Source organism: Tupaia chinensis, unplaced genomic scaffold (genome assembly GCF_000334495.1).
Source record: "Tupaia chinensis unplaced genomic scaffold, TupChi_1.0 Scaffold000647_1, whole genome shotgun sequence".
In the NCBI taxonomy this organism is placed as follows: Eukaryota; Metazoa; Chordata; class Mammalia; order Scandentia; family Tupaiidae; genus Tupaia; species Tupaia belangeri.
The window spans coordinates 4,359,844-4,375,346 of record NW_006160168.1 but is presented as its reverse complement, the minus strand read 5'-3'; the positions used below and the strand labels follow the sequence as shown (position 1 = coordinate 4,375,346).

General features: G+C 39.5%; 1 protein-coding gene and 1 pseudogene across 4 annotated transcripts in view; one reads left to right on the top strand and one right to left on the bottom strand.

Moving 5' to 3' along the window:
• The window catches only part of DCLRE1C (DNA cross-link repair 1C), a 60,709-nt gene that overhangs the window by 36,286 nt on the left and 8,920 nt on the right, over positions 1-15,503 (bottom strand). For 3 of the 4 annotated variants that reach the window (XM_006159761.3, XM_027776253.1, XM_014592078.2), the window contains 7 exons: positions 14,646-14,730; positions 8,087-8,146; positions 6,430-6,485; positions 5,626-5,727; positions 4,970-5,042; positions 4,652-4,792; positions 2,178-2,279 (listed from right to left, as the gene is read on the bottom strand). In XM_006159761.3, the coding sequence (XP_006159823.1) occupies positions 2,178-2,279; positions 4,652-4,792; positions 4,970-5,042; positions 5,626-5,727; positions 6,430-6,485; positions 8,087-8,146; positions 14,646-14,730 (619 nt within the window). The remainder of the gene's footprint in view (positions 1-2,177; positions 2,280-4,651; positions 4,793-4,969; positions 5,043-5,625; positions 5,728-6,429; positions 6,486-8,086; positions 8,147-14,645; positions 14,731-15,503) is intronic. The other variant, XM_014592077.2, reaches the window with a different exon arrangement.
• On the top strand, positions 3,117-3,301 carry LOC114009871 (uncharacterized; annotated as a pseudogene).

Sequence of the window (15,503 nt, the reverse complement as noted above, 5' to 3'; positions counted from 1 at the left end):
TTACTCTAGCTCTTACAGTGGCCTCAATAGAACATTCCATGCTTTAGATAAGAATTCTTTCTTTATTTAAAATCATGCTTTGGGTCAGCAGATGACATAACTGTTATGGCCAACCACAGTTCAAATCCTGGAGGAGGTTTGAAACTCATGCCAGGCACATGTGTGTACGTTCCCAAAATCCTGATAGGAGAATGGAGGAGAAAGAATTGCCACATGGCCATCTCCCAGGGAGTGATTTCTCGCTTTCTCTCTGTCTCTCTGGCGAGCCCACATGCCCTATATCAAAAATCTCTCTCTAAAAAAAATTGGTTTTAATTATGCTTTATTATAAAGGCCAAGTGGGACCAGCAGTTGGCATAATGGCTATGTCGCTGGACTCCCATGTAGTTGATCGTGGTTCGAGTCCTGGGTCCAGTGGCTTAAACTCACGCCAGATGCGTGTATGTGCGTGCCAAAGATCCTGAGAGGAGAATGGAGAAGAAGGAATTGTGGCATGGCCATCCCCCCTGGAAGGGTGATTTCTCACTTTCTGTCTCTCTGTCTTTCTCTCTGTCTTTCTGGCAAGCACAAGCGCCCCATAAGAAAAACCTCTCCAAAGAAAAAAAAAAGGAGGCCAAGTAACTTTTTCCCCCAGGGTTTTGGCTGATGGAAACAATATTAGCACCAAATAGCAATTTAAATGTATAAATTCAACGTTTGCTAAAATATTTGAAAACTGAAATACTACAAAATGTAGAGGAAAATAATCGCTTAGGCCATTGAATTTGAAGACCATCAATTAGTTTTAACAATTAAAATTAAAACAAAAATGTTAAAGATAAATTTAAAATGAAAGCCTTATACCTTAAAAACAATAGGGAATTCTATGGTGGCATTAGGAAACAAATTACAAATGAGGTGAAAAGGGCTGAACCCATAGCACCATGGTTAAGGGAACTGAATGTCACACACGGCTGACCACAGCTGGAATCCTGGCCCTGGCATCTTGGAAAGCAAGGCAGATGCATATGTATATGCGCCCCCAAATCCTGAGAGGATGGAGAAATGGAGGACAAAAATTGGTGGTATGGCCACGCCTCATTGGGAGGTGCTCTTTCTCAGGGGAGAACACATGCCCTCTGGCAATTAAAAAATATTTGAGCTGTAAAAACAACAAATATTCATTTGAAACTGAACCAACAATATATGTAACTATCCTGGGGCCAGCAGTTGGCATAATGGCTATGTCGCTGTACTCCCATGTAGTTGACCACAGTTCAAGTCCCAGATACAGTGGATTAAACTCACACTGGGCACGTGTGCGTGCGTGCCCAAGATCCTGAGAGGAGAGTGGAGGAGAAGGGATTGCGGTGTGGCCATGCTCCCTGGGGGAGGGGGGGTGATTTCTCGCTTCTGTCTCTCTGTCTTTCTGGCGAGTGCACACACCCTATAGCAAAAACCTCTCAGAAAAAAAGAAAAGCATATGTAACTATCTCGAAGTTTGAAGGAAAGTTACATCTGGATAATTATCTCAAGTAAATAGAAGACAGATACAGTTTATATATATGCATATGTCCTAAGTCTTAAAAATAGCAGTGAATATGTTTCCATAAATTACAGACTCTAACACATTATTAATTTTATCACAAATAATTTGTATTTTCAAATGTGTGTGAATAGACTGCACTAAACACTCTAAGGTTCTGAGTCTATTTACTAATTATAAAGTATATGATAACGGATATAGTGATGTACAGTTGCATGACCCTGAGCCAACAACTTGGGTTCAGAGTCTTGGGTTTTACCTTTGTAAAGTAATGGAAGAAGCCTAGAAAATGGAATTTGTGGGACCCATAGGTAGTGTGGCAGTTAAAGGCGCTAGATTCCCACATGACTGACCACAGTTCGAGTTCTGGATCCAGTGACTTGAAACACACTAGGCACATGTGTGTGCATATATGCCTAAAATTCCAGGAGGAGAATAGAGGAGAAGGGATTGTGGCATGGCCACACCCACTGAGAGGTGACTTCTCACTTTCCCCCTCATTGTCTGTCTCTGTCTCTCCAGTGAGGGCACGTGCCCTGTGGCAAAAACCTTATTAAGGAAAAAGAAAATAGAATTTCTGTGGTTCCTTCTCAACCTAAAATTGTTTTTAATGTGTCACAAATAACATGAGAAAAATCATTTACGTATGTACTTTTGGGTGCCGGCATGCGTGGATCTGGGTGCTACGGTCCGTTGTGAGATGATGAAGAAGGTCGGGCATGTTTCTAAACATGTCAAGTTTATCCACATGAACCTAAGGAAAATAACAGATAAATCACTTGAAATGTATTTTCTATAAATAAACTGCTCAAGGGTAAAACATCCAGTTAGTAAACTAACCCTCTCTTCTTTCTAGCTGCCTTATTTTTGGCTATTTCAAGGCACATTATTGGTATTCTGCCAGGATGTTACTAGGTGAAAGGCTGACCAGTCAGGGTTCCCACCTACTGCTAGTCAGAATGAAAAATTATGGAGACTTGGCTTATGGATCTCATTTCTCATGTTAATATTGCCCTTCAGTTCTTCAGAAGTCATTCAATTAATATTTGTTGGGTGCCTATGCTGTGTCAAGCTTTATTCTAAATACTGGATATGCATCTGGATATACAAAGCACACAAAAACAATCAATAATCACCTACTCATAAAGACATAAGTGCAGCATGCCACAGAGGGGCAGCTAGACTGGAAAGACTTTGGAAATAAAGAGTCACAAAGTAGGAAGGGAAAAAGGAATAGAGAGAGAGAAGTCAGCAGAAGGGAGAATTTTTGAAATTTTACATGCAGAAAAACTAAAATATACCAACTTTACTAAAATAAATTGTATATAATTTGGGGGTTAGACAGTGGCAAGGCAGTAAAATATAATGTTTTGCAAGGCTGACCCACACGGAAAGTTTCCAGGGTCATGTCCAGAGACTTCGCAGCATACACTGGGTATAAACGTGCCCATGATCCAGGGCTGGCTGAAGCTGTGGCTGAACCAGAGCATTGTGTCTCTGTCTCTCTCATTCATGGAACAAATAAATGAATAAATGAGTCAGCTTTTAAAAAAAGTACACTATGTAATATAATTGTTAAGTTCTTGACACAAGGTTTTTAGCTGGGGAATCTATATTAAAAGGTAAATGTCCACTAGTTCCTGCACTTCATTCTGTTCAGTCATTGTCAAAAATCCACCTTCCTGGAGATGTGCTGACCCCTGCGATTTCCCCAAATGTGGGAAACTTGACTGCACAATTTGTGGTAAAGGGGGACTGCATTCACACTGTCCCCTGAAATTTAAAAAAAAAAAAAAAAAAAAATCCACCTTCCTGGGACCAGCAGATAGCGTAGCAGTTACATGCCTTGACTCCCACGTGGTTGACCACAGTTTGAGTCCTGGGTCCAGAGACGTGAAACGCTGGGCACATGTGCATGCATGCCCAAAATCACAAAAAAAGAATGGAGAAGGGACTGTAGCATGGCCATCCTCACTGTCTCTCTAGCAAGCACACGCACCCTATGGCAAAAAATCTCTCTCAAGAAAAAAAAAAAAAATCCACCTTCCTTTGGGAATGACCAGCAGGAGCCACACTAAGTACTGTAAGAAGGGGGCTCCCTGCTAGGCAGTCGCCCTCACACTCTATGGGCCTGCTGCTCCAGGCCTACAGTTCAGCACTGAGCAGCTAGACAGAAGCTACCAGAAGGTAACAGGTGAAAAGTCCCTGCCATCCTGACACTGACCTAGGGGCTGTGCTCAGTAAGCAATGCTCTAGGACAATGTTCTTCATGCAATCAGAAACAGCATTTCCAAACAACTATCACACACATACACAAGTGTGTGCAAGCCGAGCATCCCTAATCCAACAATCTGAAATCCAAAATGCCCCAGATCTAAAACCTTCAGAGCACCAACGTAACACCAAGAGTAGAAAATTTCACACCTGAACTCATCTGACAGGTTGCAGAGAAAATGCTGTAATACAGGGACCAGTAGTTGGCATAGGGCTATGTCACTGGACTCCCACGTAGTTGACTGTGGTTCAAGTCCTGGACCTGGTGGCTTAAACTCATGCCGGGCACATGTGCGTGCATGCCCAAGATCCTGAAAGGAGAATAGAGGAGAAGGGATTGTGGTGTGGCCATCCCCTCTGGGGGATGATTTCTCACTTTTTGTCTCTCTGTCTTTCTCTGTCCTTCTGGCGAGTGAACATGCCCTATAGCAAAAACCTCTCCAAAAAAATGCTGTAATACAAAAATTACCTTCAGGCAAGAAGGTGTCTATGAAACAAATGAAACTTACATTTAGACTTGGGTCCTATCCCCAAGATATTTCACTATGTATCTGCAAATATACCAAAATCAAAAAAAAAAAAAAAAATCTGAAGTCCTAAACACTCTGATCCCAAACAGTTTAGATAGAGATACTCAACCTATATATGTGTATGTCTGATTCCCTACGTCAATTTTTTCACAAATGATAACTACCCTGACTGTAGCAATATACTCAGATATTTTCTATTTCAAGTTTGTTTTCAATGTTGGTGATTTACAATCACTAAATTTCATGACCCATAGTTTGGAAAGGAAAGGTGAAGTTGGGAGGATGGAAAGGAGTGAGCGACTAGCATGAACAGTCACCGTACCTGGACTCCAAATTCTTCACTAAGGTTAGTGAATAAGTATTCATAGCCATAAGCTGCTTTGCAATTCAGCCACACAACATGGTACGGGCTCCGAGTGATCCAGCTTCGAACCAGCTCTAAAATTCCATTTAAGCACTCCTCCTGGTCAAGATTGTTAAAAGACATTGAACATATAAGTGTTACTACCCCTTTTCATTCCCAGTACTCATAGGTGTTCATTCCTAGGGGACCATTCTGATCTCATGTGTCATTCTACAAAACTTCCAGCGGGAAATACAGCCAAGGCCAGGTTGTCACCCCAGATCTCCAGGCACTTACTCGACTTGGAATCTGATAAAATTTTGGATCGCAGAAAGTAGTATCTAAATATACACTTTCGATGTCTTTTACTCTGGAAAAAAAAAAAAAAAAAAAAAACAAGAACTTGATGTTAGCCATCTACAATGACATAACTTATGTATAAAATTTAAACTTGAAGTTATTTTATAGGGTATTCAATTCCCTTAAAATTTTTTTGTTAAATAAACTTAGATTTTTCCATAAATAATCTGGTGGATTTTGATAAATCATGTAATGACTACCTCAATCATCATGCAGAACATTCCACTACCCCATTTCCAAGAAAACGTGCTCTTTAATTGCCAGATGGCACATGTGTTTGCCAGAGAGAGAGAGAGAGAGAGAGAGAGAGAGAGAGAGGAGTCAGGGCAGAGAGTACAATGGAGCATGGTCACACTATAATCCCTCCTCCTCCATTTCTCCACCTTGTAGGGATTTGGAGCAAGCTTGCAAATGCACCCAGTGTGTTTTTCAAGTTGCACTTGAAAAGGCCAGAATTTGAACTACTAGACTATGGGGCTGGCCCCTGAATCTGATTCCTAATGGGAAAAAAGGCTTGCATTTCATAGGAAAAGAGCATTAAAACTTTTGGAACTATGTAGTCTTCCATTCAAGAACTGTATAAGGCCCAGTACCTGCCCCCAGAGTGCAGGAGCTCCATTCTGGCAGCTTCTCCTTTGGCCAATCTGAAGTCTCCTGTGTATAAGACAGTTCCATTACTGCCTTGAAATAAAAACCTGAAAAAAAAAATATATCTCAGTGACTTCTAAATCTCATAAAATCCTAGTAACACATATACATGTTAAATCCATAACAGATGTTTCCTGCCAAACAGATGCACTGTGATATGGCGTTAATGGACTGTCAATAGCTCTAAAGCCATCCCAGGCACTTAACTGCCACCTCTTCCCTAAACTAGAAAAATATAACCAAATGGAGGTTCTACTAATTTATCATTGATGTTCCCCATAATTAAGGTTAGCACTCTAAATTCCAATACTGAAATCATTCCTGTTCATGGAAAGAAAAATTCATAGAAGAAAATGCAAAGTTCGGTCAGCAGATGATGCGGTGGTTAAGATGCTGGACTCCCATATGACCAACCATGGTTTGAGTCCTGGACCTAGAGACTTTCTCTCTCTCTCTTATGAGCACAAATTAAAAATAATAATAATGATGATAAATAAAATTAAAATTAAAATAAATAATTCTTTTTAAAAAGTGCAAAATGCAACTTTGCATTTTGATGACTTCCAATAGAAGGCCATATTTCAAATCTGATCTCCATCTCAGTCCCACAAGTTCGATTTGGAAACAAAGATGAAAGTGCCAGAAAAATTTCCCTCTTCATATTACTTTTCAGATCCTAAAAATTGATTTCCACAAATATAACACACAACTACACATAGTAAGATGGCAAAATAGATGAGCCCCCTTACATAACTGATCCTGGGCAGTGACCAGCCGGTAAGAGAGTCACAACAATGTCTTCCTTCTGAAAAGAAAATAAAGAAAAAAAAAAAATAACAGAAGTTATTATTAGTCCTCCTTAATAGAACACATACCAATACCTCTCAAGATTGTGCCTTTTCTCCCCAATTTCTTCAGTCTCCAGTCCTGGGCATAAATAAAATTCTTGTCCACCCAGCAAATAAGGAAAGAGAGTGTTGCCATTGGACTCAGCTATTCCATCTTTAGTTATACACCCAAGGAAAACAAAACCTTAGGTACACACAAACATTTATACCTGAGTTCACAGCAGCATTTTTCATGCTAGCCAAAAAGTGAAAATAATGCAGATGTCTACCAACTGATGAATGAGTAAACAAAATATGGGATATCCACACAATGGGATGTTATTTGGCCTTAAAAAGGAATGAAGTGCTAACATAAGCTACAACATAGAAGAGCCTTGAAAAGATCATGCTGAGGGGTCAGCAGGTGGTGTGGTGATTGAGATACTGGACTCCCACATGGCCAACCATGGTGCAGGTCCCAGATCCAGCAGCCCAAAAATCATAACAGATAAATGTTTTAAAAAATCATGCTAAGTGAAAGAAATGAGACACAAATGATCATATGTTGTATGATTCCACTGATATGCAATGTCTAGAAAGGGCAGATTCATGGAAACATGGTAGATAGCGGTTTCTAGGCCTACGGTGCGAGGAAATGAGGAGTGACGGAGTGACTGTACTATGTACACAGCTTCTCCTTTGGGAAGATGAAAATATTCTAAAATGGATAGTGGTAATGGATACACAACTCTGTAACTATACTAAAAGACACTGAGTTGAATACTTCAAGTGGTTGAACTACATAGTATATAAATTAAATCTCAATAAAACTGTTATTTAAAAGAGCAAGGAAAGGGGCCAGTCCCATGGCCTAATGATTAAGTTTGCCAGATCCCACATGGCTGACTTGAGTGATTCGGATCCCAGCCCCAGTGGCTTCAAAAACACACCAGGTGCACGTGTGTGCATGTCCAAAAAATCCATCAGGGTGAAGAAATGGAGAAGAAAGGATTGTGGTGTGGCCATGTGATGTGACCATGTGATGTAACCATGTCCCATCAGGGGATGATTCTCCCTTTCCCTCTGTCTCACTGTCTCTCTCTCTCTCTCTCTGGTAAGCACATGTACCCTCTGGCAAATTAAAAAGCAAAAAAACGTAAAATAAAATTTACAGAGTCCATCTGTAGCCTAAGTCCAGTTTACCATACTGCACATCAGACTGTCTGGTTAGGGCAGGGCCTGTGGCACTGCTGACTCGCCAGCCTTCAATAGGTGGGGCAGAGTTCTGTGTGCACCAGCCCACAGCACCATGATGGTGGATCCCCACATAGACTAGCATCATTCATTCTGAAGCCTTTGCAAAGCTACCGGGTTGGAGCTGGATAAGCAATACCGAAGAGTCCAGTCTATTTTCATGATGGCAACCCAAATGGACTAAGATGATCACAAATGTTCTGTTTCCTAAAAACTCAATTATCAAATTTTGATTTATGGTTAAAAGAGCATTCAAGATCAAGGAGAAGGATAAACAATCACTTCAGCACTATAAAAACAAAGACAATATTTACTATTTAGTTACCTCGCCTGATGCTTCGTCAACTAAAGATATCTGGGTGGGAGTTTCAATTTCAATCGCTATCTGTTAAAGTAAAATATGAGATCAAGTTTACATCAGTTTTTCATAGCTTTATATGTTTTTGTGGTCTCAAACAGAAATAGAACTAAGATAGAGACTCTTTATGTATAACACAAATTTCACTACAGTAAACATTTTAACAGTTTGAAAAAGTGATAAACCTTTCTGGAGGCAGATTTGGTAATATGTATTAAATGTCTGATACACATATATATCCTTTGACACAGTGATTCCATTTCTGTGAATTTAATTTTCCTCCTTCATCCCCTCATCCTACCATTCCCATTTCTCTCTCTCTCTCCCTCTCTGCCTCAAACATACCAGGCATGTGCTCATGTGTCCAGGAGGAAGAAAATCATGGCATGACCAGACTCTATGGAGGATGTACCCCCATTTCTCTCATGTGCACATACAACCACTCTACCATGATTTTTTCTTTAATTTTAAAAAAAGGTTTTTTTTGAAAAGAACACAGTTTAAATCAGCCTCATTTGCTGATTCTAACTGCCATAGGGTGCTCCCTGGTATATGTGCCCATTTCACCGGAACAGTGACTACCACATGAGAGGCATTCAATAAAGAATGAAAGTAATTTTCCATCTGTTGTAATATGTGGTGTTATAAAACTTAGAGAGACTAAGGTTTAGTTATTAAAATACCCTTGCATTTCTGGAATAAAACATCTTATTCATAATAAACTATTTAATACTAATACATTCAATTAGTTACTATCCTAATTAGGATTTTCACATACATTCATATGAAAAATTACTCTTTTCCCCATGTTTGGTCATCTACTTTGCTATCAAGATTGAGCAACTTATATTTTTTAATTATTCCTACAACTCATCTAATACAAGGATTATTTGTTCCTGGAACATTTGTTAAAATGCACCTATAAAACCATCTGGGGGGACCAGCAGATGGCGTGGTGGTTAAGGTGCTAGATATTCCCATATGGTTGACCAGGGTTCAAGTCCTGAATCTGGTGGCTTGCTTTCTCACTTCTTCTCTCTTTCACGTTCACCCTCTGTCTCTGTCTCTGGTCAAATTAAAAAATAAATGAATGAATAAATAAAATTAAATAAATGATTATTTAAAATTAAAAAAAAAATCTGGGCCTAGGTTGGTTGATTGGTTAGTCAGGAGAAGACATCCTTGATCACTGTTTAAATTCTTTGATGAGAGAAAAGCAGACGGTGTAACGGTTACATCGCTGGACTCCCACACGGCCAACTGTGGTTTGAGTCCCAGACCCGGTGGCTTGAAACTCATGCTGGATGCATGTGCGTGTGTGCCCAGAATCCCAAGAGAAACTAGAGGAGAAAGGATTGTGGCATGGCTATCCCCTCTGGGGGGTGATTTATTTATTTTTTTTATTTATTTTTTTTATTATCATCATAATCTTCTTTATATTACATTGGATTACATATAACTTTACAGTGTATTACATTGTTTTTTCAAAAGGGAATGCCATGCATGTCCGTCAGTACAGAGACATTAATCTCCCCACTTCAACATTCAATATCTTTTCTATGTTTTCCCCAATCATTATATTTATTATTCTAATTATTTTTTAAAACAGTCAATTGCTATTTCTCATTTTGCTTGTAAAAATACTTTGCCCATCATGAAATACTTCTCAGACCAATCCAGTTGAGAATACTATACATGTCATCATCAACAGTTAATAACCCCTATCTGTTTCTCACTAACGTCCTGTCTCTCTATTGTTCACTTGCTATCTTTCTCTAGCCTCTTCTCTTCACGGGGGAGTGATTTCTCACTTTCTGTCTCTCTGTCTGTCTGTCTCTCTCTTTCTGGCGAGTGCACACGCCCTATAGAAAAAAAAAAGTTTTGATAAGAAAAAAATGTTTTATAATTTTAAAAGGATACAAGAATAACTTTGCAAGCATGGAGCCAATGTGATAAACCGAGTATTGTCATGAGAAGCACCATGGTGTCACAGAAGGACACCGGCTTCGAGAGCAGCAGGATTTTCTCACCTCCTGGGAGAACTGCGAGGCCTAGCTCTCATGCTCGCTCAGCTCCATATTGTTCTCCACAGTGGTTGAACTAGTTTACATTCCCACCAACAGTGTAGGAGGGTTCCCTTTTCACCACATCCCCACCAACACTTATCACTTTTTATATTCTTAATCGTTGCCATTCTGACAGGGGTTAGGTGGTATCTCATTGTGGTTTTTATCTGCATCTCCCTTATGATGAGGGATGTTGAGCATTTCCTCATATGCTTTTTGGCTGTTCGTATGTCTTCCTTAGAAAGACTTTTGTTCAGCTCACTTACCCATCTTTTAATTGGGTTAATCATTTTTTTTCGCATAAGGCACTTGAGTTCCCTATGTATTCTGGTTATCAGTCCCTTGTCTGAGGCATATTTAACAAGAATATTTTCCCATTCTGAGGGCTGTCGGTTCACACTTGTTACTGTGTCCTTTGCTGTGCAGAAACTTCTTAGTCTAATATAGTCCCACTTGTCTATTGATTTCTGTCTCTCTGTCTCTCTGGAGAGCGCATTTGCCCAACAGCAATTTATTTATTCAAGTTTCTCATTTTTTTCACTTAAGCTTGGTATTTTTCTATTTTTCCAGCTATTTGTTTACTTTGTATTATTAAATATACTAGCATATTAATTTTCAAGGAAAAAAGAGTATTTGTTGTTGATAGTTATCTTCCTTTTTATCATTCTGTATTTTTACATGTATTTTCTTCTTTTCATAATCAGTCTTGGCAACAATTTCCACTATCTTCTAGAACCAGCTCTGAGTTTAGTTATTCCTACCTTTTATTTCCGGTTGCAATTGTTAGTCTCTACATTATACATTTCTACTTTTATTGTTCTTATTTTCTTCTTTCACATCTTAGGTTTCCTTGGTTGTTCCTTGTCCTTCTTATTAAGCTAAAGACATATTTCATTTATTTTTAGGTGTTATTTTCTAAGAAATCCATTTAATACCATAATTTCCCTCTAAGTAAGAAGTTAGTATGTGTTCCATACATTCTGACATGTCATTTTTCCAACTGTCCATCAGTTCTTAAGACAAATTTTAGTCCTACTTTACAATTTTATCATTGACTTAAGGGCTATTTATTACATGCATTTAGTTTTCATATGTATGGGATGATTCTAGCTATCTCTTTATTTCTGATATCCAACATTATTGCATTATGATCAAAAAACACAGAACAACAGGATTTCTTATTAATTCTTTTGGGCCACCTGGTGGCATGATGGTTGTCCAACTATGTCGTTCAAGTCCCAGACCTGGTGACTTTAAAAAAAAAAAAACATACCAGGCACATGTGTGCACATGCCCAAAACCCCAGGAGGAGAAAGGAGAAGGGACCGTGCTGTGGCCACCCCCTGGGGGGAGGAGGTTATCACTTTCTCTCCCTCTCTCTGGTGAGCACATGCATCCTCCAGTAAAAATTAAAAAAAAAAAAAAAAAAGAAAAAAAAGAAAAAAGAATTATTTTGTAACCTAGTACATAGTCCATTTTTATAAACATTCTATAGATATCCCCAAAACACTCTTTTCTCTGTTGAGTTTAAAGCTCGTTTGTTTTTTTTTTCATTAGTACACATTTGTTATGGTACTAAAATGTTCAATATCTTTATTAACTTTCTGCCTCCTTCATCTTTCAGTGTCTAAGAGGGACATTAAGCTCTCCAGTAACAAGTGTTGATTTACCTTTCTCCCCCTAGATTGTATGGCCGTAAACTACATCCTCTTATCTAAGCTGGAACTACTTCTAGGAGTCCCCTCCATGTCAAGGATGGCCACAGGAAACATCTGGAAGGCAGAACTGAACTAGCAGCCATTTCTACGATTCTGAAGGACACCAGAAATTATAAAAGCTCATGTACATTGTTGCTCTTGTGGCTTGATTCAGTGACGCAGCGCAGCATTTCTCTAAGCCCTGGGCCAGGAATGTGTGCAACTGAGTGCCAAAGGTGGCAACCAGCCTTATCTGGTTAGAAGTGACAGTAGATGTGGGTTCTAGATTGTCCTTCTAAACCCCAGTTTGTCTTCATGGCTCAGTATCATGGGCTGACTTAGACTGTATTCTTTTTTTTCAAATATAAATTTTTAAATTTATGGTACAGTGTTTGTATGTGCACATGAAAGACAGAGAAATGGGGTAGCACCCTCTATAGAGTCTGCTCATGCCATGATCCCCTTACACCAGTCCTCTACGCACACTATGTTCCTTTCCAAGTCTCATCCACTTCTAGCTTTCCTACCCAACTGCTGACCAGTAGCAACTTCGGGCTGAAGACCAAAGGCAAAGGGGATGCCCTGCTGTTGTGGTCATTGTGCAGGGCAGGATAGACCCTCCCCAGTCCAGTAGATCAGGCTTTGAAACTGATGATGCCACACACAAACCGAGATAATGAGAAAATGTGTTACTCCCATCATGGGACTGCCTAGGGAGGGCAGCGCAATGGCCGAGCTGAGACAGAAGTGGCCGGTGTGGCCTGAGAGAGTAGGAGCAAGTGGCCAGGGCTTTATTGTGGCAAAGGGAAAGGTTGCGCTTGCCTGTGAAATTCACGTCAGTTCCGAGGCAGAGATAGGCTTTTTGTTATCAGCTTGCCCAAATGTAGGCAAAAGGGAAAGAAGAGGTAAAACCCCAAAGCTGTTGCTGTTGAACTAAATAGACTCTTTTTCTTTTTTGGAGGTTTTTGGTATAGGGTGTGTGAGCTCGGCAGAAAGACAGAGAGAGAGAGACAGAAAGCGAGAAATCACCCCCCAGGGGGGATGGCCACGCCGCAATCCCTTCTCCTCCATTCTCCTCTCAGGATCTTGGGCACACATGCACACGCGCCCAGAGTGAGTTTTAAGCTACTGAGTCCGGGACTCAAACCACAGTCAACTACATGGGGGTCCAGGGACATAACCATTATGCTAATTGCTAGTCCTCTAAATAGATTCTTTACCATACTATAAAGACCTCTCGGCCAGCCCCCAATTATTTAAGGCCTAATTCACATAATAAACCCTAATTCTACTCATGCATTATAGTTCTATTCTCCAATCAAGCACTGGTGACACAGGTTCTAGCAGTAATTACTTATCCACTTGGATGCTATTTTGTCAACTGCATATATTGGGTCATGAGAAAGTAATGCAGCAGTTTTGCACAGAAAAACAGAAAAATCCATCACGATTCTCTCGACAACCTAATATGTTTATCACTTTTTGATCTACTCTCCCTTTTAACAGTAGATAACATTCTCTCTAACCCTTATGATTTTGGGGATTATTTTTGTCTTTCAGTTATACTTTGTATGTTACAAAAATGGCCACTCTGACATTGGTGGCTTCTAGTTATTTAGTATATCTTTCTCCCACTTTTCTTCTCCCATTTCAACTTTTTTTTTTTTTTGAGAGGTTTTTGTTTTTTGCTATAGGGCGCATGTGCTCGCCAGACAGACAGAGAGAGACATAGAGACAGAAAGCGAGAAATCACCCCCCAGGGGGGATGGTCACACCGCAATCCCTTCTCCTTCATTCTCCTCTCGGGATCCTGGACATGCACACACAGGCACCTTGCGTGAGTTTCAAGCCACCGGGTCCGGGACGCAAACCGTGCTTGACTACGTGGGAGTCCAGCAACATAGCCATTACGCTAACTGCTGGTTCCCCCATTTCAACTTGTTTTTATACTTTTACCTTATAGACTAATAATAATGATGGATCTTTTTTATTTATTTATTTTTAACTGAAACTTTTAACCAAATTCGACTTTTGGTCAAGAGTTTAATTAAACTCATTCATGTTTATAGCAATTACTGTCATAATAGGATGTTTTCTGTTTTATTTTCTCTCCCTCATTTCTTTTAAAGATTTATTTCTTTTAAATTGTATTTATTATCATTATTCTTCCATTTTGACCAGAGTGGGACAGACAGAAAGGGAGGGTGAGAAAGCAAGCCACTTGAACAGTGGTTGGCCATGTGGAAGTCCAGCCACTTCAACCACCATGCCAGCTGCTGGCCTCTCCCCTTCATTATATTATAATGGGCAGATCTATTTTAATCTGCCAGGTTGGAAGTTATCCATTCTGTTTTCATTCTTCTGACTGTCATCTTTTTCTTATTAAAATCCATAAGTTGCATTTATTTTTTCTAAGTATCCCATGATTTAATGAAAGGATTTAACAGTTACGTTAATGAACATATTATACTTTAAAATGTGAAAATGCATATGTTCTAGAGCATTGATGAGATTAAGCAAACAAAACCAAAGACCCAGATCAAACTCTTGAAAGATAAGAGAAACAAATGAACAATAACAAAATGCCAATCTCTTGTAAATTACTAAGTTATAAAAGATTAAATATAAATAATGACTATGGATAACAATAGTATGTGAGGAACTGGCTTTGAATAATGCCAAGGTTTTTTCAATCTACCTCTAAAAAATATGTCGCACTCTAAAAAAATAAAGGATTATTGTTATTCAAAAAATAAAACTTACAATTCGTTTCTCCCAAAATCTGTATTTCCAACTAGTTAACAACAACTCCTTAGTAACAGGCGAACAGTATAGGTAAACCTGTAAGCTGAAAGAAAAAGACAAAAAATAAATAAATAAATAAACTGTCTCAGTACAATCCAAAATAAGCCATCCTGGTACTAGGAAATACATTTCATCATATATCAGCTTTCTCTAATAATTCAGAAATTGTGCTGGCTCAAAAATGTTAGGAGTAATTCCCAGCAAACCTATCCACACTACTTTGGTCCCATCAAGAAAATAAGGTAGCAAAAATACTCTCACCTCAGAAAGTCATCCTTCACCAGTTAAAAATATGTTTGGGGGACCAGCAGATGCCATAATGGTTACATTGCTAGACTCCCATGTTGTCAACAGCAGTTCAAGTCCCAGACCCGGTGGCTTAAACTCACTCTGGGTATGTGTGTGTATGTGGGTGTGTGCCCAAAATCCTGAGAGGAGAATGGAGGCGAAGGGATTGGGGCATGGCCCTAACCCCTGGGGGAGGATTTTTTACTTTCTTTCTCTCTGTCATGCTCTGTCTCTCAGATGAGCACACACACCGTACAGCAAAAATCTCTCTAGAAAAGGAAAAATATATGTGTGTGTATATTTTTGTGTGTGTGTGTGTATGTATATGTATATATGTTTGGGGCAGGACAGTGACACAATGGTAATTTAACTGGCCCCACATGCAAAAAGATCATGGGCTCGTGTCCAGGACTCTCCCCGGGCACACTGTGTGTGTGTGTGTATGTATGTCCATAATCTGACCTTAGATGGGAATCTCTGTCTCTTTCTCTTTCCATTCCACAGACAAAAGAAATGAATTACCTCGAA